The sequence below is a fragment of the Salmo trutta genome, chromosome 27 (assembly GCF_901001165.1).
Source record: "Salmo trutta chromosome 27, fSalTru1.1, whole genome shotgun sequence".
NCBI classification, from domain to species: Eukaryota; Metazoa; Chordata; class Actinopteri; order Salmoniformes; family Salmonidae; genus Salmo; species Salmo trutta.
In genome coordinates, this window is record NC_042983.1 from 1,429,496 (window position 1) to 1,453,028 (window position 23,533).

Consider the following 23,533-nt stretch of genomic DNA (forward strand, 5'->3'; position numbering starts at 1 on the left):
TATAGCAAATGTGTGGGCAGAACTGAAAAAGCGTGTGCGAGCAAGGAGGCCGACAAACCTGACTCAGTTACACCAGCTCTGTCAGGAGGAATGGGCCAAAATTGACCCAACTTATTGTGGGAAGCTTGTGGAAGGCTACCCAAAATGTTTGACCCAAGTTAAACAGTTTAAAGGCAATGCTACCAAATACTAATTGAGTGTATGTAAACCTCTGACCCACTGGGAATGTGATGAAAGAAATAAAAGCTGAAATAAATCATTCTCTCTACTATTATTCTGACATTTCACATTCTTAAAATAAAGTGGTGATCCTAACTGGCCTAAAACAGAGAATTTTTACAAAGATTAAATGTCAGGAATTGTGAAAAACGGAGTTTAAATATATTTGGCTAAGGTGTATGTAAACATCCGACTTCAACTGTATATAAGCCAGTCAAATAAAAAAGACTTATTCTATTTTATTTCAAACATGAATGAGGTGGCATTGTGTGACAATAAATGGTGATATCTTAGTTTTTGTGGTCAGAAATGGCATAGGCCTAAACCTATACCATGAGTGTGAATCTGGAAATGAAATTCAAAGATTTTAAGAGCGGAAGTGGGGGGTGTCAAATATCATCTTGAGAAATCCTTGACAGCTTTCTAAACATGTTGAATCACTGGGAAATCCGTTGGTAAACCGGTTTTGTGAGATCCATAACCACAAAGACACAGTCTGTGTCTGGAAAGTCACCCAATTCTCTATATAGTACACTACCTTAGACCAGGGTCCATATTTTACTTATCTGGTCAAAAGTAGTCCACTATATAGGGAATAGGGAGCAATTTCAGACACACGCCAGATAGTCATACCTTGGTAGGTTTCTGTGATTTAGTCAACATTTCAATCCCATAGGTTTCATACAGCCTACAGGGGTGATAAGAATTGATATACTGTTACACAACTTTTCTATACAGGTGAAACGTTAGTGAGCCAAACACAATACATTACAAGAATACTCGTTTTGTGGCATTTTATTGAACATATTGACCAGATTGAGCATGTTTCCATAGGGAGTTCAGATATTATACAAAAAATCCTGATATTTTAGTGAATTTGGGAGATTCACCCAATGGGTTCTAACAATGACTGGCAAAGATAAGCTAATATGGTAGTAGGTAGCTGGACACAGTCCAAGAGTCTGTCTGTCTGTTGACCTGGCAGATTGTGGTCTATGTTCTAACCTCTCGTGACAACTACATTACTTCAGGAAATGGGGAAATAATAGAGGAAGTCCCTTGTTACTTCACAATATGATGAGCCGAGATTAAGGAATTTACTAACATCTGAAAATTCCTTAAATTTAAGCAGGCTTGACATAATCAGAAATGACAAGATTAGGAAATTATAGAATAGAACAAAAACTTATAGTATTTCACCTGAGGGAACAACAGGATTAAGCCTACTCTCCATTTATTTTTATGACCTCAGACAACTTTAGAAATGCTTGAAGTTTAGTTTCCTAGGCCTTTAGGAAGACAAGTATGGATTTAAACATACAGTAAATATTGTATTCGTATTTACATATACATTACATTTTTTGTCATTTAGCAGAGGCTTTTATCCAGAGATACATGTATTTCCAGTCAGTCAGGGCATGTAACTAAATTGAGTAGGGAAAAACAACCACATATGATACCACAGTCATTTCAACTATAGACAATTCTTTGCACTTTAACCGTAATGTATGAAAAGTAATTTACAAGTAAAATTAATGTAAGGTAGTATTATAATACGTTTTATTATAAAGTCAGGTGTAAAGTTGCTTAATCTGACTCATCTTAGTGTTGACATGAACAATGTTTTATCTTCTATTCATTTAGTTATATTGAGATTTGAAATATAATTTCTAATAAAAAGTCATGAAAACACACAAATGTCTTTAATAAAGTATATTGGCACGATTACAATGCACTTACTCTATCAACAGGAAAAAAAGACAAATGCATTAGTGTCCTGTTTTTAAAACATTTTTATTTAACCAGGTTAGTCCCGTTGAGTTAAAAAACGTATTTCTTTGAGAGACCTGGAGCAAGACAGCAGCCTCAACACATCAGTATCAGACGAACAGGCATATGACATCAACCAGAAGATAAATCAATACAATAAGTGGCACGTCAGTAACGAGCATGTACACAAGCCAGAATTTAACATATGAGTGCAATACTGTACGTCAAGCTGTTGCGAGTCCAGTATTTCATCACCAACATCAATAAAGAGGCAATCTGCAGATGTTACATTCATTTTTGGAATAAATGAATGACATTTAGGCATACCCATTGATTCTTGAATTTATAAATGCCTCATGAGCATATTTCAGGATATCTATAGTACCCCATCAGAACCCAAAATATAGCTTGCTTTACTACAATGTTTGTAAACAGAACATATAACACTATATAGCTTCAAAACATGGTTAAAACGCTATTTTTTTTATATCGTGGATGGTCAGTTATTGCATTCATAGCTCTGTCTCTGAATTTGAGAGTGGTTACATTTCTCCAGCCCCATCCCTCAGCTTTTTACTGAAACAGGGGCGGGAAAACGCTTTGTTTATTGTTTGAACTACGGATTGTCCCTTTAAACAATACAACGTACTTGCTGGTCTGGTAAAACCATCCCACTTCCTCCTGTGTGTAAAGGGAAATTCCTAGTGTGTGCCCAGGGTGTATATAAGACATGCAGCTCACCACATGTAGTCAGAAAACAACTTAGGATTCACAAGGACTAAGGACTGAATACAAGACACTGTTACCTACTACAAACTACAAAACAACTCAAGGTAAATTAACTTTATATCCTGTCTTTACTCATGTTTGCAATAATACTTCTACTGTATTGATGTCCATGTACTATACTGCTAATTGTGGTAGCATTATTTATTGCTATATAGTTTTAGTAATAACACATATTTAAAAGGTTTATTTAGACTGTATATGTATTTACTGTTTCCAAAAGATCTGAATGAGCTTTCAACTCTTCAGCATCTTTAAGCAACTGACTAAGCATGATGCCAATCTATTATGGACAGGACAGAGCTTTACAAACTGATCCTTTTATTTTCCAGATCTAACTATACAGACATGGAATTTGAGTCAAACTACAGTTTAATAAAGGTGAGTCCCCAGCTCCTACAAGGACAAGACATACCCACAACATTTGGACATAAAACATGAAAATGTAATTATACAGCAAATGTTAAACCCCCCCCAAAAAACACAATTCTACACTGATACAACATATAATGTAATATTTCCTCCTCCCCATGTGTGTGTCCTGTGCAGAACACCTCTGAAAGTACAGCATGGAGCTCCAAGCTGCCTCAGGGTCTGGATCTGGAGGTATCCCATCACCCCATCACCATGCGTCACATTGCCAACCTCATCATCGCCATGGAGAGGTTTAAGGGTGGCGAGGGGGTTACCATGGGAACCGAGTTCAAGGACAAGGACCTGCTCAACTTCTTGCTGGAGAGTGCTGTGGAAGGTAGGGAGCAAGGTCAAAGACAATGGACTGGATTGGAGGAGCACCCTAAGGGGCTAGCCTGATCCCAGATCTGTTTAGTATGACAATGACCATAGGAGTTGGCAAGACAGATCTGGGACCAGGCTACCCCTAATGTGTACCACTGTGTACCACTACAATACCATTAGCTATCACCACTGGCCTATGTTCCAAAGTTCACACTATAGAATACCATTTAAAATGCATGCCCAACACATTGCTTCATTAAAAGTGGTATGCTACTGTAGTGTGGATATCTTAACAGAGCCCATAGACCAGTAGGGATGGGATGGAATTAAATTATTATAATTTTTTACATTTAACCTTTATTTAACTAGGCAAGTCAGTTAAGAACAAATTCTTATTTACAATGACGGCCTACACCGGCCAAACCCGGACGGCGCTGGGCGCCGCCCTATGGGACTCCCAAACACGCTGGTTGAGATACAGCCTGGAATCGAACCAGGGTGTCTGCAGTGACGCCTCTAGCACTGAGATGCAGTGCCCTAGACCGCTGCACAACTCGGGAGCTCAATCAAGTGTATTCATACAACCATTCACTCATCTCCTACATCCTTTTCTCTCTTCTCATCAGAACATATAGTGTTGGAGTTGGAGTCGGCGCCCCCAGCGAGCAGGAGGGAAGCAGGGTTCAGCAGTACATCACAGTATGAGTGTAGCGTTACTGACTCTGAGAACAAGTGCTGGGTCCTGATGAGTGAGGCTATGGAGCTGCACGCCATGATGCTCCAGGGAGGCAGCGGCTACCACAAAGGTATGTTAACAACTGAGGCTCAGTCCCAAATTTCAAGGATTTTATGTAATATATCACAAGACATCTAGTGGCCCATTTGGGTACTACAGATTATCACAGCTGTCTGTAATCATTTTTGGCCCTCTGTGTGGCCTTATCACATGCAAAATATATGAACTAATTAAATAAGATGATTTTAATTCACAGTTGAGTTCTGATGAATGATGCTGACTCTCTTCTCTCCTCTGTCCCAGTGCATTTGAACCTGTCTACATACGTCACGCCCGTCCCCATTGAGACTAAAGCCAGACCTGTAGCCCTAGGCATAAAGGGATCCAACCTCTACCTGTCCTGCTCCAAATCGGGAGGCAGGCCCACCCTGCACCTAGAGGTAAATACCACGACTACTAAATGAATACTACTACTGAATGAAAACTACTACTGAACTGAATAATAATAATGCATAATACTACTACTGAATAATACTATAACTGGATAAATACTACTACTTCTGAATAAACAGAACTACATTTTGGGGAAAAGTGCCTGCAAAAATAGATTCTTCAGTCTTACAAATGGCACCCCATACTACTACATGTGGAATGTAGGAGACAGTTGCAGTGTAGTTAAATAAGACTTGATAGCTAGGCCAGGGGTGGCCAACCCTGGTACTGGGGAGCCACAGTGTGGACAGGCTTTTGTTCCAACAGCCACATCCTCAAACCAATAGCCAGAGAAACCTTTATATTCACTCCTAGTGACCTTTGACCTTTAATGTTGAGTTTAACCCCTGATCCTCTCTCTCTCCTCAGGAGGTTGCAAACAAGGAGCAGCTGAAGTCCATCAGCCAGCAGAGCGACATGGTGCGTTTCCTTTTCTACAGACGGAACACCGGGGTTGACATCAGTACCCTGGAGTCTGCCGGGTTCAGGAACTGGTTCATCAGCACGGACATGCAGCAGGACAACACCAAACAGGTGGACATGTGTCAGAAGGCAGCCCCCAACCGCCTCACCACCTTCACCATCCAGCGCCACAACTAAGATGGCCACAAACACTGTGACAACACCAGTCAGGCCAAGGCCTCCAATAGAGATCCTCTACAATTTATGTGATTCTATGGGGCCTCTGTGATCAAGACTGGGTTGCCACTGTGGGTGCACACACATCAACATATTTAAGTGTATTACTTGTAAGACACAAGAACTTCATGAGGTTTAGAGTATGTACTGAGTACAGCATGTTACCATTGGAGTGTATTGACGTAGTCAATATTGTGGTAAGCGCCCCTGATATAATCAAAATATCCTTATAACGAAAACTTTGTCATTATTGTTCTACTATTTATTATTTATATATATATATATATATATATATCTAATTCTGTAATTTATACATATTTATCAATGTATTTATTTGGCTCTGTTGATGTTGCACATATTCATTGATACATGCAAACATTTTAAATTATTATGTGCTCTTTTAATAAACAAATATTCAAATAGAAATATATATTCACTCTCATGGTACTGAAATAACAATGGTCATTGGGAGACCAAATACCAGAACCACAACACACCACTAAAAAAAGATGACAAATGTACATAAATCATAGTACTGATAATGAATTTTCTAGAAATTCATAACTTTAGTTGGAGTACCCAAAGCCATATACTAAGAAAATGTTATATATGGCTCTGGCCATACCATAGATATAGAATCATACATATGGCTGCGTTCCACAGCAAAGGCGATGTGACACAATAACCAATGAATGGTTGAGTGCTACATCATCGACTGACAGATTGCTATAATATCCAATCAAAACAAGTTACAACTGGGAAATCTACGACTTCTGACTTCAGTGAATTCCAGACAATTGGGAACTCTGGAAAAAAATGAGCTCCAACTGGGAAAAACTCAGAATTCCAAGTTGGAAACTGTCATCTTTCTAGAGCGCCAACATTCCGACCTGAAGAGCACGGACGTCATGATTTTAACTCAGTTTTTTTTGTCTGTCTCTAAAGCACCATCTTTCTACAGCTTTAACTTTCCGACCTGAAGATCACTGATATCATGATTTGACCTTGTTTTTTTCTCCAGATTCCCCAGTTGTCTTGAAAGCACCATAACATATGATGTGGTCAGAGCCATATATTTAGAGTTATGGTGATTTCTAGACATCTGGGAACTCTGAAAAATACAAGGTCAAATCATGACATCAGTGATCTTCAGGACGGAAAGTCAGAGTTCTAGAAAGAGGCACGAGTTCCCGAGTTGGAATTCTTGTCACGTCCTGGCCAGTATATAAGGTTAATTGTTTTGTAGTTTGGTCAGGGCGTGACAGAGGGTATTTGTTTTATGTGGTTCGGGGTGGTGTGTTTGTGTAAAGGGTGTTTGATTTAGTATGTCCGGGTTTTGGTTTATGTCTAGGTAGTTCTATGTGGAGTCTAGTATGTCTGTTTCTATGTCTGGTGAATTGGTGTTGGGACTCTCAGTTGAAGGCAGGTGTTTTCTATCTGCCTTTGATTGAGAGTCTCATAAATGAGGGTGTGTTTGTGTTTGTGTTTTGTGGGTGATTGTTCTGTGTTCAGCCCTAGGCTTTGCCAGACTGTTAGTTGTTCGTTTGTTCTAGTGGTTTTGTTATTTTGTATTCAGTGGTTTTTGTAAGTGAATAAACCTAAATATGAGCATACACGTACCTGCTGCATTTTGGTCCTCATTCACCGAAGACGACAACCGTGACAATTCTGAGTTGGATGACCGTTCAAAACGATTTTTCACTACCAGAGCAAGTTGTTTTCCCAAATTCCCAGTTGTCTTGAATGCACTGAAGTCTGAGATTTCCGAGTTCCCAGTTGTTTTGAACACTGCATTTGGCCAACTTTAGGAATATCTAATATTGTTCTAATTCTAGACATTCAGTTAGATATCATTGTCTAAATATTCCCCATGAAATGTTTGTGGGGAGTTAACATGGCTAACATAGAATGTTATAGCGTCATGTAAATCAGAAATCTGTATATAATGAGAAGATGCTCATGTCTCCACCCTAACAATGGAAGTCATTGTCCCAAAGGCAGGAAGGCAAAAGACAAGGGGTGTGTTTGTAAATTCACTCTGGAGTGCCAGAGTGCGCTCTGGGTGTTTGTTTATTCTGAGAGTTGTCAGGTTGTCCGATCGAAAAATTCAGAGCGTTTTGAACACACACTGGATGCTCTGGAGGAGTAGAGCGTTCTGACCTCACAACGGCAGTCAAGCAACCAAGTTAACTAGCTAACATTGGCTAGCTACTTCCAGACACAAATGAGAAAACACCTCTTTGACCATTTTACTCACCCTAGCAGATCTGGTTAGGCTGTTTTCATGATATCCAAAGCATTGTTGACTATAACTGTGTGACAAGTGGACTCTACAATACGCCCAAGCTTAGGTCCAAAATAAGCCCATAGAAATCATTGGGCTTGTTTTGGACATATTTTGGCGAGAGTAAAACATCTCGCACCGCCTCTTCCTCTGTGTAAATGCATCATAATGCTCATTCTATACATTTAGTTGTATAGTATTTTTTTGAAACATTCTCCATGTAATGTTAATGGGGAGCTACCATGGCTGCCATAGAATGTTGAAGTGTCATGTAAATGCATCATAATGTAGAAACTGCATTGGCCTCTAACTCTCTAAATCAGTGGTGATTTTAGCATGTAAATCTGTGATGTGGTAAGGTTGGACCCAGGTGCAGAGAAGAGACCAGACGAGGAAGCAGTGGTTATGGATAAACATAATACTTTACTGTGATACGGTAGACGCAGGATCACAGTACACCTGAAAAAACAACAACCACTAAGTGTCGACTACTCACTCAGGAACCAATCGCACACGGTAAACAATTCAAGCTTCTGCAGATGACCACAGAAATCACACCTCTTTTAACAGGGAGACAATCATGAAATAATAAGACACACCTGAGTCCAATAAAGGTCTCCAGGATGGTCTCTGCCGCCTCTGGTGCGATGACAAAATCTTGGTGGAGCAAACAAAAAACATTTTTGGGGATACATGCCAGCAAAGCCACTACACAACACATTAATTGCACTATAACAGTGACAAACGGTGCACACAAACTGTTAGAGCCTAAAGCTGTCCCAACAGCAGAGTCCCAACACCTTACTATTGCTACACCTGGCTATCAGCGAAGCCTTGTCTGGCAGCAAAACAGTTCATTCAGCCTCATTTACTGCTTTTAAAAAATATATATAGAGCTAGGACGGACGTAGTCAATTTAAGCATTTGTTCAGCACTTTTGAAATGTAAAGTGACAGAATTTAGAACATGGGCCATTCTTACAGTATTCTCCCTGTACACCAAGTCAGAATGGTAGGATAAATAAAATGGGCATATAAGCAGACAATGAAAGCTCGTACAATATTCGATGATTACATTTCTCTAAAACAGGTTATAGGCTACATGTGCATCACCAAGTCAGAACACTGGGCGAAATTAAGAGGGGAAAACAGACCAAATTATTAGGATGAGGCACATTGGCTACTAACAGCTTATTACACAACAGACACTTAGTATTACTTTCTTAGCTACAGTATACATATCTCCCTTGCATATTACACCATTTATTCAGCAGCATACCAAACATTTTTGGACTCACCTTGTTGTGCTGTGCTCACTTGAACAGGAAGGTGGCGCGGCGGTCCTTTGTGGGCAAATTTTGCCATCAAACTTTGTCATCAAAGTCTGGCATTCTCTGGATTTATGGTGCTTTCAAGACAAGTGGGAACTCTGATAAAAACAAGGTCGAATCATGATGATGTCAGTGATCTTCAGGTCGTAGCTCTAAAAAGAGGCCCAAGTTCCCGACTTACAATTCCGAGTTGGATGACCGTTCAAAACGTATTTTCCCAGTTGGAGCTAATTTTTTCCTGAGTTCCCAGTTGTCTTGAACTCACTGAAGTCAGATTTCCCAGTTCCGAGATAAGTTGTTTTGAGCGCGGCAGAAATCATGCTGGATTGACAGCATGGCCAATGTTGAATGTTTATCATTTTAAGCTTGGAAAAGAGACCCAGACTTGAAACTCCACACCCACTCCACTGAATAGCAGGCTAGTGATTGCTTTGCAATGCTTGCAGTTAGCCACTGATTCCTTCAAAACCACTCATTGTTGAATTTGCAATTTCCAACTTGTTGTGTAATGTTTATGTCCAATGGATGATTAGCACCAATACATTTGATCTATTATTTCTCTTAATTTTTTATCTTCATATGACAAGGATTAAAATGGATTTGCCAGTAGATTGTTGACTTATTTCATGATGACTGCTAGCTAAGATTTTGAAAGTATAATGTTGACATGATCAGTCCAATCAAAGTTACTGTAGACATAAAATCACGTTATCTGTGGCCAATGACAGAGCCTTCTTGGATGGGCACTTCTAATGTAACTCTATGCCAGCACCCATGGGGCTTGAATTTTCGAGCTCTACCCTTAGATTTGGCAGTGATGTAGTGTCCCCATGAGTGCTAGAACACTGAGCCAATCACTGTGCAACTAGAGAACATTACCAACCCCTAAGCTCTGTATTTTCCACTGGCTGCCCCACCACCACAGAAAGCACTGAGTAAGCTGAAACACCTGCATTTTGGAGCTGCCTTACTCAAGAAAGCAAAAAAGAGACCATGTTTGTTTGCGATTTTATTAACTCAATGATTAAAAAAGTACAAAAAAAGTTGTTCTACTTTTTTGATTTTTTTGCTAAAATGTGGGGCTCAAAATGACAGGTCGCCACTGCTCTAAATACATGGCTCTGGATGTGGTTAAAAGACACACCCTAACCCCTCAAATTAAGTTGACACTTCTGATGACGTCTGACTAGTATACACTTGCAGAGCAAGGGCGGAATAAATTATTTTTAAATTCGCCAGTCGTTCATCCAACGATGATAGTGTTTTCAGACACCGGTTGCTTGTGTGTGCTAGTCAATTAAGAGTGCATGTCTACTTATATTAAATATCATTATTAACAATGCTCCTACTGTATGATAGCTAGCAAATTAATTAGCTAACTAACGTGAGCCTACCTAGCTGGAACTGCTGAAGGAAAAAACATATTTACTTTTTATGGGACGTGTTTGTGCCGTCATGTACATTAGTAGCACAATTTCGAACTAATTTGCATTCGTTTTTACTTACACTTGTATGTTCCATTACCCATTGATGTTGTTTTTAAGTTTTCGCGGATGTACAATCGTAGCAAACTTAATTATGGGGAGTTTCAGGCCCCGGGGTGAACATAATTGTACACTACACTCGCAAAGCCGACTAAAAACTAGGGTTGAGGGGTTTACGTTGCAAACTTCCCTTGCTTGGCTAAACATTTGTAATATTCATATGTGAATACATACTGAATTATAATTGGATGCATTTTACCGCCGTATCCTACTGTGCAGTGATTGGTTAAGACCACCCAGACGGTTAGGGCATCGTTAGTTGATCGTGGTTGGAGATAGGCGAACATGCAGTTGTAGCTAGTTAATAAAGAGTTATGTTAAGAAATATCCTGTAGTTCTGCGTTTTATTATTTGAACAAAGCGTACAAAACAAGACATGGTGTCAGAAGTGGGATGGTCTTAAAAGATGGATTTTTCTGGAGTTCCTTCACCTCGAATGGACTGGGAGTCTACAAACTTACCCGATGCATGGCGTAAGTACAAACAGCATGTGGAGCTAATGTTCACGGGTCCTCTGAAGGAAAGAGGAGAAGAGGAAAAATGTAGCTACCTGCTCCTCTGGATCGGTGAAAAAGGGAGAGATATTTACAACACATGGACACTTACCGAGGCTGAATCAAAGGTACTGAAAACATACTACGATCGTTTTGAAGCATATGTTGTGCCGAAGACTAATACAATTTTCGCTAGGTACAAATTCCATGAGAAAGTACAGGGAGCTAGCGAGTCTTTTGAACCGTTTGTGACTGAGCTGCGTCTGCTTGTGAAAGACTGTGATTATGCAAACAAGGATGAGATGGTCAGGGACCGTATTGTATTTGGAATACACTCACCGCGAGTGAGAGAGAAACTTTTGAATGTTGGGTCTGAGCTAACGCTGGACAAAGCTATCGACATAGCCAGATCTCACAAGCTAGCACAGGCTCAGATGAAAACCATTTCGCGCCGCAGCACGAGCGCATCACGTGAACAAGCAGTGCACGCAGTCAGGCAGACATCAAAGCACACCTCCGGTGCCCAGAGAGCGCGTTTCAGAACGGAGAGAGACATAACTCCAAAACAGAGCGACACAGACTCAAAACGCCCCAAAACATGTGGATATTGTGGATACAAAGTGCATGGCGAACAAGGAAATTGCCCAGCTAAAGGCAAACAGTGTACTAAATGTGGTAAATGGAATCACTTGGCAAAAGTGTGCAGAGCTTACCGTGGAAAAACAGTACACACAGTGAGTGAAGATGAAATGTCAATCAAAGAGTCAAATGATGATGAACTGTTTATTGATTCAGTGACACAAAAAAGTCACATATCAGAGACAGAGCAAGCCTTTGCTGACATTGAGATAGGAACACAAGGCACAAAGCTAAAGTTCAAACTAGACACTGGTGCACAAGTAAACATTATTCCTCTGAATAAGTACCGCAGCTTGACATCTGAGTGCGAGCTACAGCCCACCATGCGCAGACTGACTGGTTATGGTGGTGAACAGCTCCCAGTAAAAGGCACATGCACTTTCAAATGCAAATACAAGGAAAGTGACATGATGTTGGACTTTTACGTTGTTGACACTAGAGCACCTGCAGTGCTAGGTCTTAAAGCATGTTTAGACATGGACCTCATCAAGCTAGTTTTATCAGTAACAGCACCAGTAGAGACAGGAAATGTACTGGAGGAGTTTGCTGATGTCTTTACAGGAATAGGATTATTCCCAGGAGAATGTACCATTCACCTTGACCCAGACGCAACCCCTGTGGTCTACCCCCCGAGAAAGATTCCCCTTGCTCTCCGTGCCCGTCTGAAGAAAGAGTTGGAGAGCATGGAACAATCTGACATAGTCACCAAGGTTACAGAACCGACCGACTGGGTAAACGCGTTAGTGGTGGTGGAGAAACCACGCACAGGCAAGCTCCGAGTATGCCTCGACCCAAGAGACTTGAACAAGGCTATCAAACGGCCCCATTACCCTTTACCGACGCTAGATGGCATCACACACAAGCTAGCGGGAGCACACTACTTCAGTGTCATGGACGCTAGATGAGGCTACTGGGCTATCAAGCTCACAGAAGAGTCATCTAAGCTCACAACATTCAACACACCGTTTGGACGCTACAGGTTCCGTCGCCTGCCTTTTGGGATTATCTCAGCCCAAGACGAGTTTCAGCGAAAGATCGACGAAGTGTACGAAGGCCTCGACGGAGTTGTGGCAATTGTGGATGACATCCTTGTCTATGGTCGAACCAAAGAGGAGCACGACCGAAACCTCCGCGCGATGCTGCAAAGATCCCGCGAGAGAGGAGTCCGGCTCAACCCAGAGAAGAGCACAGTCGGCGCTACAGAGGTCAGCTACTTCGGACATCTTCTCATAGCGAATGGAATCAAGCCAGATCCACAGAAGATCTCAGCCATAAAAGAAATGGAGCCACCAAAAAACCGTGCAGAGCTGGAAACAGTGCTTGGCATGGTCAACTACTTATCCAAGTTCGCACCCAGCCTCTCCAATGCTAATGCACCCCTGCGTCAACTGCTAAAGCAGTCCAGTGAGTTTTTTTGGTACAAGCAACACGACATTGCTTTCCAGAATGTGAAAGACTTGATCACGAGAGAACCAGGACCAATCCTTGCCTACTACGACCCCAACAAAGAGCTCAGACTCCAAGTGGACGCGTCGAAGTATGGACTAGGTGCAGTGCTACTGCAAGAAGGAAAGCCCATCGGCTACGCTTCCAAATCTCTCACAGACTGTGAAATCAACTACGCTCAAATTGAAAAGGAGCTCTATGCCATTCTGTTCGGATGTAAACGTTTCCATCAGTACGTATATGGACGACAAGTCATTGTGGAATCCGACCACAAGCTCCTTGAGTCAATCATGAGGAAACCACTAGCTGCAGCCCCGCCAAGGCTACAGAGAATGATCCTTCAACTACAAAAATACGACTTCACAATCACTCACCGTCCAGGCAAAGACATCCCTGTCGCAGACACACTCTCCAGGAAGTTTCTTACCTACAAGGACAGCAGCCTCAGTGAAGGCATGGACATGCAAGTACACACTGTGTACAGCAACTTACCAGTTAGTGACACAAAACTGAAGGAGATCCAAGCAGAAACAGGAAAGGACTCTCAACTCACACAGCTGAGGGAAGTCATACAGGATGGATGGCCTGAGGAGAGGAGAAAATGCCCTCAGAGCGTCTCAGAATTCTGGAACCATCGTGATGAACTATCACAGATCAACGGAATCATTTTCAAAGGAGAGAAAATCATTATTCCTACCAGTCTCAGAGAAGAGATTTTGACAAAGATCCATGCTGGACACATGGGCATGGAAAAGTGCAAACAGAGAGCACGGGACATTATGTTTTGGCCTGGAATGTGCAAACAAATAGAGGACATTGTTGGTAGATGCACCATCTGTCTTGAAAGACGCCCCTCAAACACCAAAGAGCCAATGTTACCTCACTGTATCCCAGACCGACCCTGGCAGGTCGTGGCAACCGATCTGTTCACCTGGAACAACGAGGACTACATCGTAACAGTGGACTACTACAGCAGATACTTCGAACTCGACAAGCTTCACAGCACCACATCTGCAGCTGTGATACACAAGCTAAAAGCAGCCTTTGCCAGGCATGGCATTGTAGAGATTTTAATATCTGACAATGGGCCCTGTTACAAATCAAATGAGTTTGAATCCTTCACAAAAGCATGGGAGTTCACACATGTCACCACAAGCCCACATTACCCTCAAAGTAATGGCCTTGCTGAAAAATCTGTGCAGATTGCTAAATCACTCATGGACAAAGCAAAAGCAGACAAGAGAGACCCCTATCTCAGTCTCCTTGAATACCGCAACACTCCAGTTGACAACTTCAAATCACCAGCCCAGCTGTTGATGAGCCGCAGACTTCGCTCAACCCTTCCCAGCACCAACCAGCAGCTGCAACCTGAGGTCGTCAGCTACAATGAAATGCATGGAAAACGTGCACAGAGACAACAACAACAAAAGCGATACTACGACAGGTCAGCTAGACCACTGCCACCACTGATCGATGGAGAGTCAGTTAGAATCCAGGAGCATGGCCTCTGGAAACCAGCAGTCGTCATCCAGCCAGCTGACACTGAACGTTCATATCACGTCCGCACAGCAGAAGGAGCAGTGTACCGCCGCAATCGTCGTCACTTACTGAACACAAAAGAACAACACACTGATGAGATGAACTGTTCCCCTGAAAGAGAACGTGATGGACTAAACACACACACAGCACAACATACACCATACTTACCTGCAACACCACAAGAGCTGTTGACTGACACAGAAGCATGCTCAACATCATATCGCACAAGGTCAGGAAGAGAGGTCAAGCCCAGAGCTGTCCTCGACCTGTGAAATGTCAAAGGGTGTAGGCGGATCGCTGCCCTAAAAGAGTTCCAGACTGTAAATTTGTTATTGAAAGTTCACTTGAAATGCTTTGGTATTGTATTTGTTTGAAATGTTAAGATGTCATTTCTACAGTGAAAGCTGAGTTGCTGAGAATCCCTTGTTCTAAAAGTAACAGTATGTTGGATCATTGTTTCAGAGTCTATGTTGATTCAGTTGGTGTGTTATGCAATATAAATGGTTACTTACCTTGAGTTCAAACTACGGAGCATGTATTCAAAAGAAAAGCTTAGAATATGTAAACATTTGTATTTTGTTTTAAAAGAAGGGGGATGTAATATTCATATGTAAATACATACTGAATTATAATTGGATGCATTTTACCGCCGTATCCTACTGTGCAGTGATTGGTTAAGACCACCCAGACGGTTAGGGCATCGTTAGTTGATCGTGGTTGGAGATAGGCGAACATGCAGTTGTAGCTAGTTAATAAAGAGTTATGTTAAGAAACATCCTGTAGTTCTGCGTTTTATTATTTGTACAAAGCGTACAAAACAAGACAACATTTAGACTGAACGCCAAGATGGCGGGATTCCCCCAGGGGCATAAGGCGATGGTAAGTGGACGAGGGTGTGTCTTAAGAATTCGGCAGACAGAGTGGGAGGGTCGTCACAAAACTTCAAATACCTAGCTTTTCAGGCGTTGTAGATCTGTCAAGCGCCAGCAGCGTCTAATGCTGCGTTCAAAACAACTGGAAACTAGGAAATCTCTGAGTAAAGTGCGTTCATGACAACTGGGAACTCGGAAAAACGTACTCCTACTGGGAAAAATCGTTTTGAACGGTCATCCAACTCGGAAGCCAGGTAATTGCGTAACTTTTATTCCATTAAAATGTAAGTAATTTACACTTATAAAACTTTTCTCAAGCGACTAGGTTTTCGTACAAACAGCAATGGAGGCGGAAGAAATGGTGACTAAAATCAACAGAAAAGGTGTTACTGTTAGCTAAATGCAAACGTAGCTCAACGGAGAGTACTGTACGTGAATGTCCTTTTACGTAGTTAGTTAACGTTAACTAGTTCGTAAAGTTTGAGAATAGCCATCATCCTACAACAACTATGTTGCGGGGCACATTGGCGTTACCGAGGTAAAATGTTATATTGGATATTCGGTCAATAGTTATGAATCTAATCGTCACTATGAAGATGGTATATTCTGAATCAGTGGTGGATGGAGAAAAATCAACAGCTTTTTTTCATTTTTGTTCTTGCTTTCAATCTTCAATAGTTCTTACACGGTGTGCCATAACTATGGAAGTTATATATTCTGAATCGGGGGATGATGGACAAAAATTCACGGCTTAATTTGTTGTTGAAATGTTTTTATTTATTTTGCCTTAAATCTTCAAAAGCTGTGGATTTGTGTCCATCTTCCCCTGATTCACAATATATCATGTTAATAGTCTTGGCACACTTTGTGTAAGTGCTATTGAAGATTGAATGTTTAAAAAATTAAATAAACATGTATTTTTATCAATTAACGTTGCTTCTCTCTTTTACAGAATGGAGCAAGCAGAAGATGATGGAGTACTTAGCAATCAAGGGAAGACTGAAACCCCCCAACCCAAAGTAATACATATGCCTGGCTAGACAGCTATAGTATCTATGGCCAGTATGAAGGATGGCAATATTTCAGTTTGACATGTCTTATCCATAGACTTGTGTAAATAATGTCTTATCACACATTACGTATTTCAGACCTTATCTTCGAGATGACATTAAAGCAGAGAATACCAGCATGTCTACAGTGAAGGATGATGTAAGTAATTCTCCCTTTTCTCTCCTCCTTGACAGTCTCTCAAAGCAAGCTTGGCAGTTTGCGCACTATCAATTATGATTTACTGATGTTGAGAAGTAGGGCCCACTGTTTATTATTTATTTAACCTTTATTTAACTAGGAAAGTCAGTTAAGAACAAATTCTAATTTACAATGACGCCCTAGCGGGGAACAGTCGGTTAACTGCCTTGTTCAGGGGCAGAACGACAGATTTTTTATCTTGTCAGCTCAGGGATTCGATCCAGCAACCACTGTTGATTCAAAGCAGAAAAGTTGCTAAGCTAGCTAGCTATATTAACTGATGTTGTTTATTACACATATATAGAAGTAGTCAAACTATATATAAGCTCCCAGTAATTTATTGGGTAAACCACCAATGTTTCGGCATCACTGTGCCACCTTCAAGGTAATATCATGAATGCGTGAACCAAGTTATGTAGACAAATAGTGCAACCAATGACAATAGTGAGGGGTCTCATCGTAACCTGGTTCAAGCATTCATGATATTACACTGAAGAAGGCACAGTAATGCCGAAACGTTGGTGGTTTACCCAATGAATTACTGTCAGCTTATACACCGAGTGTACAAAACCTTCCTAATATTGAGTTGCACCCCTTTTTGCCCTCAGAACAGCCTCAGTTCGTTGGGGCATAGACTCTACAAGGTGTTGAAAGCGTTCCACAGGGATGCTGGCCATGTTGACTACAATGCTTCCCACAGTTGTGTCAAGTTGGCTGGATGTCCTTTGGGTGGTGGACAATTCTTGATACACATGGGAAATTGTTAAATGTGAAAAACCCAGCAGCGTTGCTGTTCTTGACACTCAAACCGCTGTGTCTGGCACCAACTACCATACCCTGTTCAAAGGCATTTCAATATTTTGTCTTGCCCATTCACCCTCTGAATGGCACACATACACAATGTCTCAAGGCTTAAAAATCCTTCTTTAACCTGTCTTCTCCCCTTCATCTACACTGATTGAAGTGGATTTAACGGGTTACATCAATAAGGGATCATAGTTTTCATCTGGATGCACCTAGTCAGTCTGTCATGGAAAGAACAGCTGTTCCTAATGTTTTGTACACTGTGTGCAACTCTTTATTTTTATAGTCTACAGTTTACTCGCCATTATTCAGGACCTCTACCAACTTTTTTGTGTATGCCCCTCACTTGTTATTACAGCTGGCCAATGGGAAAGAGAACCAGGCCATGGGGAAAGAGAACCAGGGTCCAAATTCCCTCAAGTAGTTAACGGAAGCCGTGAAGGTTCAATATCTGACGGCCAAAGCATCTTCCCAAACCACTGGTACATTGCACAGTACCACCAACAAACAGAGTTTCACCACCAGCAGCAGCACTCTGCGTCCCCTGTCTGCAGCATCTCAACGCAATCAAAGGTGCAATAAAGCCTTCTGCAGTTGCCCTAAGTCACCCTGCCCACCTGAAAATAGTCCCAGCCAGACCACACTCCACTCTCCCTACAAAAACATGCCCAGGCACCACCAACCAGCCCAGAACTGAGCCCAACCCAGCTGTTAAAGCTAGCAATACATGCCCTAACTTTCCTTTTCACTCTGGTTGGTTATCGAAAGGGAGAGAGCTGGAAAGATTTTTCTAATATATTGAGGAACTATGGTTATTCTCAACGGATATAAAAACAGACTTCATTTTTTCTAATGTATTAAGTGTGTATGATTATCCTGTGTTATAATTTAGTTAGCTAGTAAATACATAATTAAACCAATTTGTGTAGTACTGACTCATAAGGCTGGGGATTTTGCAGATGCAGGAGGTTACGACTGTTCAGAATGAAGATATAATAATTATAATAATAATATTATTAATACGTTGACTGTTTTATGGATGTGATAGGTAAAGACCTTTTAGAGTTTAATTCGGGAAATGGTAACTCTTTAAAGAACCGCTCTTGTGGTGCCCCAAATGCCTAATGAGTTAATGGTTACATTATTAATTTAATCAGGTAACAATTAAACATAGTTGATTCGATAAATAACAGTCATCAGATTAACGAAAGTAGTCATAACACATAATACTTGTAGAATTATGCTGAAACGGTCAGGGCTTTGGTTAAAAGTGGTGCACTGTGTAGGGCAATGGTTCTACAACCACTCCTTGGGGACACCCAGCTGTTTCACAATTTTGTTGTAGTCCTGAAATAGCTCCGCGGATTCACCTAGTCAAGGGCTTGATGATTAGTTGACAAGTTGAAGGTGTGCTAGCTCTGGAATAGATCAAATGCATGGAACAACTTGGGATTCCCGAGGTTTGAGAACCACTGATATAGGGTGCCATTTGTGATTCAGCCTCTGCCTTCACTGCGAGAGCAAGACATTTGGAGAAACACAGAGTCCTAGGGCCTAATCTATAACCGTTGCTGTATCTGACTGTTTCTAAAAGACAAAAACAATTGCTAATTGTTGTGGACCTGTAAACAGATCGTTTGAATTCAATAAGGATTTTCATTCACTTTTTCCTGAACCTAAATATGCTGCACTGCCTGGGAAATCTGAAACATTGTCTACTCTGAAAAAAATTAAAACTGCAGCAGACCTACTTACAGTGGTAGCTATCACAATTAAGTGCAAAAAAAATAAAAAATTCTGTTCACCTGTAAAATTCGACTGTATGTTATAAACCTCACTCTCTTGCAAATGCATAGAGAAAAAACTTGAAATTATAATAGGCCCAATTAAATTAGATGCTCATGGTAATTTGTTGGATGGCTACTTTAGGAATATGAACTCATGGCCAGAACAGGTGAGGAATTTATTCTGCAATGGTTAAATTAAGTATTGTCTACTTGAGAAATTTGACCCGTCTGTTCTACCATTAAACTGCGCTTCGGGTCGCATAGTGCAAAATACTTGAAATAGCTCATCTATTTACTACTGTGAAAAGGTCCAATTAAATGAAAGAAGGGACGCATGGTATCCAACTTTTTGTAGGACTGGTTGGCGATTTCGCTAGTATGAAACCATCACAGTCAGAAACGGTGAGGAATTTATTCTGCAATGATCATGGAAATTAAGTAAATAATAGGAAATAAATGCCTATTTGTAATTATTTAAAAATGCAAAGATAAGAAAATAAATGTTCGCTCTTCTCGCTAACGGCAAATGATTGCATTAGTTATTATATTTAGCTAACTGTTTTTTGTTATGAGTAAGAGTGTAATCATACAGTGCCTTGCAAAAGTATTCACCCCCCTTTGCTTTTTTGCTATTTTGTTGCATTACAATCTGTAATTGAAATAGATTTTTTTATTTGAATTTCATGTAATGGACATACACAAAATAGTCCAAATTGGTGAAGTGAAATATATATATATTTTTTTCAAAAATAAAAAAACAGAAAGTGGTGCATGGATATGCATTGACCCCCTTTGCTATGAAGCCCCTAAATAAGACCTGGTGCAACCAATTACCTCCAGAAGTCACATAATTAGTTAGATTGCACACAGGTGGACTTTATTTAAGTGTCACATGATCTGTCACATGATCTCAGTATATATACACATCTGTTCTGAAAGGCCCCAGAGTCTGCAACAACACTAAGCAAGGGGCACCACCAAGCAAGTGGCACCATGAAGACCAAGGAGCTCTCCAAACAGGTCAGGGACAAAGTTGTGGAGAAGTACAGATCAGGGTGGGTTATAAAAACATATCAGAAACTTTGAACATCCCACAGAGCACCATTAAATCCATTATTAAAAAATGGAAAGAATATGGCACCACAACAAACCTGCCAAGAGAGGACTGCCCACCAAAACTCACGGACCAGGCAAGGAGGGAATTAATCAGAGAGGAAACAAAGAGACCAAAGATAGCCCTGAAGGAGCTGCAAATCTCCACAGCGGAGATTGGAGTATCTGTCCATGGGACCACTTTAAGCTGTACTTTCCACAAAGCTGGGATTTACGGAAGAGTGGCCAGAAAAAAGCCATTGCTTAAAGAAAAAAATAAGCAAACACGTTTGGTGTTCGCCAAAAGGCATGTGGGAGACTCCCCAAACATATGGAAGAAGGTACTCTGGTTAGATGAGAATAAAATTGAGCTTTTTGGCCATCAAGGAAAACGCTATGTCAGACGCAAACCCAACACCTCTCATCACCCAGAGAACACCATCTCCACAGTGAAGCATGGTGGTGGCAGCATCATGCTGTGGGGATGGTTTTCATCAGCAGTAATTGGGAAACTGGTCAGAATTGAAGGAATGATGGATGGCGCTAAATACAGGGATATTCTTGAAGGAAACCTGTTTCGATCTTCCAGAGATTTGAGACTGGGACGGAGGTTCACCTTCCAGCAGGATAATGACCCTAAGCATACTGTTAAAGCAACACTCGAGTGGTTTAAGGGGAAACATTTAAATGTCTTCGAATGGCCAAGTCAAAGCCCAGAGCTCAATCCAATTGAGAATCTGTGGTATGACTTAAAGATTGCTGTACACTAGTGGAACCCATCCAACTTGAATGAGCTGGAGCAGTTTTGTCTTGAAGAATGGGCAGAAATCCCAGTGGCTAGATGTGCCAAGCTTATAGAGACATATCCCAAGAGACTTGCAGCTGTAATTGCTGCAAAAGGTGGCTCTACAAAGTATTGAGTTTTGGGGGTGAATAGTTATGCACGCTCAAGTTTTCAGTTTTTTTGTCTTATTTCTTGATTGCTTCACAATAAAAAATATTTTGCATCTTCAAAGTGGTAGGCATGTTGTGTAAATCAAATGATACACACCCCTCAAAAATCTATTTTAATTCCAGGTTGTGGGCAACAAAATAGGAAAAATGCCAAGGGGGGAATACTTTTGCAAGACACTGTAGCTAGTTAACATACCGGTGCATTCTGCTGTAATGCTATGCGGTTTGTAAGGATAGTGTAGCTAACAAATTGTCAGCCAACATAACGTGTTAGGTAACTTATTTGAAAAGTCATTACTTTATTTCATTGCTCAACATTTTCTTAACATTTGGCATATTTTCTGCCATTTTCTTCAAATCTGAAAACGTGAAGCCACGCCCATGTTCTGAAGAATTGCATTATGGGCCCTAAAACACGGAAATGGTGTCCTCTGCTTGTATACTTCATATTTTGGTGAATGTAACTATATCCATACTATTGTCCACCCCTCTAAATTGTCCACCTCTCCTTTTGTGGCATTGTAATCCATTATGATTTCAGTTTTTTTTATGTTGCTGTCCACAGATTCTCCCATTCCTATGCAGCGTACTCATGAGTACCACATTTTTGCCTTTCTATGGCACGTAGGACACTAGGGACGTGTCGGCTGTGAACACAAACTTAGCTTCCTCTTCAGGAGCTCCTGCCCCAGCTTATGAGAATCTAAAAAAGTTATTGCATGTGATTTTGTGGCCACGGAGTCCCTGTGTCACTTCCAGGACAACCCGCATCCGTTGGTTATTCTCAGGGGCTCCTCCATCTGGATTCCTTGTATACACTTGCAAGTTCCACGTATATGATGAAGCAGCATCACAGGCAGCCCCGATCTTGATTCCATATTTTGCAGGTTTAGACGATATATACTGCCTGAAGTGGCAGTGGCCCCTAAATGGCATAAGCTGCTAATCAACAGTAACGTTGGGCCCAGGGTTGTAAAACGGGAAAGCGGAATGTATCCACTTGTCCCACACTGACCTGATTGCAGCTAGCTTGTCTCTCTGCCGCCAAGCTGGTCTGGTGTCTCGGTTATCAAAGCGGATAATTCTGGAAATAATGTGGAAGTTTTCCAGAGACATTGTTGCACTGTTACGACTTCCGCCGAAGTCGGCCCCTCTCCTTGTTCGGGCGGCGTTCGGCGGTCGACGTCACCGGCTTACTAGTCGCCACCGATCCATGTTTCCTTGTTCGTTTTGTTTTGTCTTAATTATACACACCTGTTTTCAATTCCCTTATTATGTTCCCTATTTAACCCTCTGGCTTCCATTTCTGTTTTGTCCGTGATTGTTCTTTGTCAGTGGTTGTTGGAGGTGTTTCTCCTCACCCTGTTATTTTGCTGTTGGAGATTTTGACTTTGTTTTTTAAGTAAACAAGACTGTTTTGAACTCAACCTGTGTCCTGCGCCTGACTCTGCTACGTCTCCAAACCAAAAGCGTTACATGCACGTTAAAGTTATCTGCCAGTTTCTGCATCCCTTTGGGATGCAGAATCTGAAAATACCAGCAAGGATAAGAACCCCAAAGTATGCATGTAAATGTGTTTGGTCCATCTCCTTCCATCTCTCTCCAAAAACATGCCTTCTCTCCAATTAGTGCTGTCCAGAATGATTTTTCCAATGGTTTCTGGGATGAACAGTTGAAAAGAACACTTGATGTCCTGCATTTGAGTAACAGCCATCTGTGTCAGCCCAGGTTGCATTCTCATCATATTGGCAGCCATACGAGGAGGCTCATTCCTTGGGCAAGAAGACCATTCAATTTCACAATTTTGACATCCATATTGCTCCTCCTCCAGGCTGCTGATGCTGGGGATTGCCTAGGGCCATCTCACCCTCTTCTTCCAACTCACTGTCAGAATCCGATTTGACAGAGACATGATCCTCATATTCTGAAAATTCTTAATCTTCCAAAGTGGAAGATGCTCCTTGCACACTAGCTTCTCTCTCTGAAAAAAATATTTTTAAGGCCCTCTGAGCAGAGATTATTTTTGCCAAACTGATTGATTGTGGTAAGGAGCCACACATGCAAAGCTATTTATTTGTTGTGTCCCTCCCCCAACTTGCACCTTGCTGGGGTAGAGTGTG

General features: G+C 41.2%; 1 protein-coding gene and 1 long non-coding RNA gene across 3 annotated transcripts; both read left to right on the plus strand.

The window, feature by feature from the left end:
• Positions 1 to 2,577: 2,577 nt before the first annotated feature.
• LOC115164103 (interleukin-1 beta) lies at positions 2,578 to 5,806 on the plus strand. Its single transcript, XM_029716234.1, has 6 exons — positions 2,578 to 2,822; positions 3,108 to 3,156; positions 3,325 to 3,526; positions 4,140 to 4,319; positions 4,553 to 4,689; positions 5,111 to 5,806. Exons 2-6 carry the CDS (start codon positions 3,124 to 3,126, stop codon positions 5,339 to 5,341), a joined length of 783 nt encoding a protein of 260 aa, XP_029572094.1. The 5' UTR covers positions 2,578 to 2,822; positions 3,108 to 3,123; the 3' UTR covers positions 5,342 to 5,806.
• Positions 5,807 to 15,449: 9,643 nt separating this feature from the next.
• On the plus strand, positions 15,450 to 18,500 carry LOC115164104 (uncharacterized). Of its 2 annotated transcripts, none has more exons than XR_003869875.1 (4): positions 15,450 to 15,782; positions 16,481 to 16,547; positions 16,677 to 16,737; positions 17,939 to 18,500. It is a non-coding gene; the product is annotated as an uncharacterized LOC115164104 (long non-coding RNA). The 2 variants fall into 2 exon arrangements; XR_003869876.1 differs by lacking the exon at positions 15,450 to 15,782 and adding an exon at positions 15,977 to 16,066.
• The last annotated feature ends 5,033 nt before the right edge of the window (positions 18,501 to 23,533 follow it).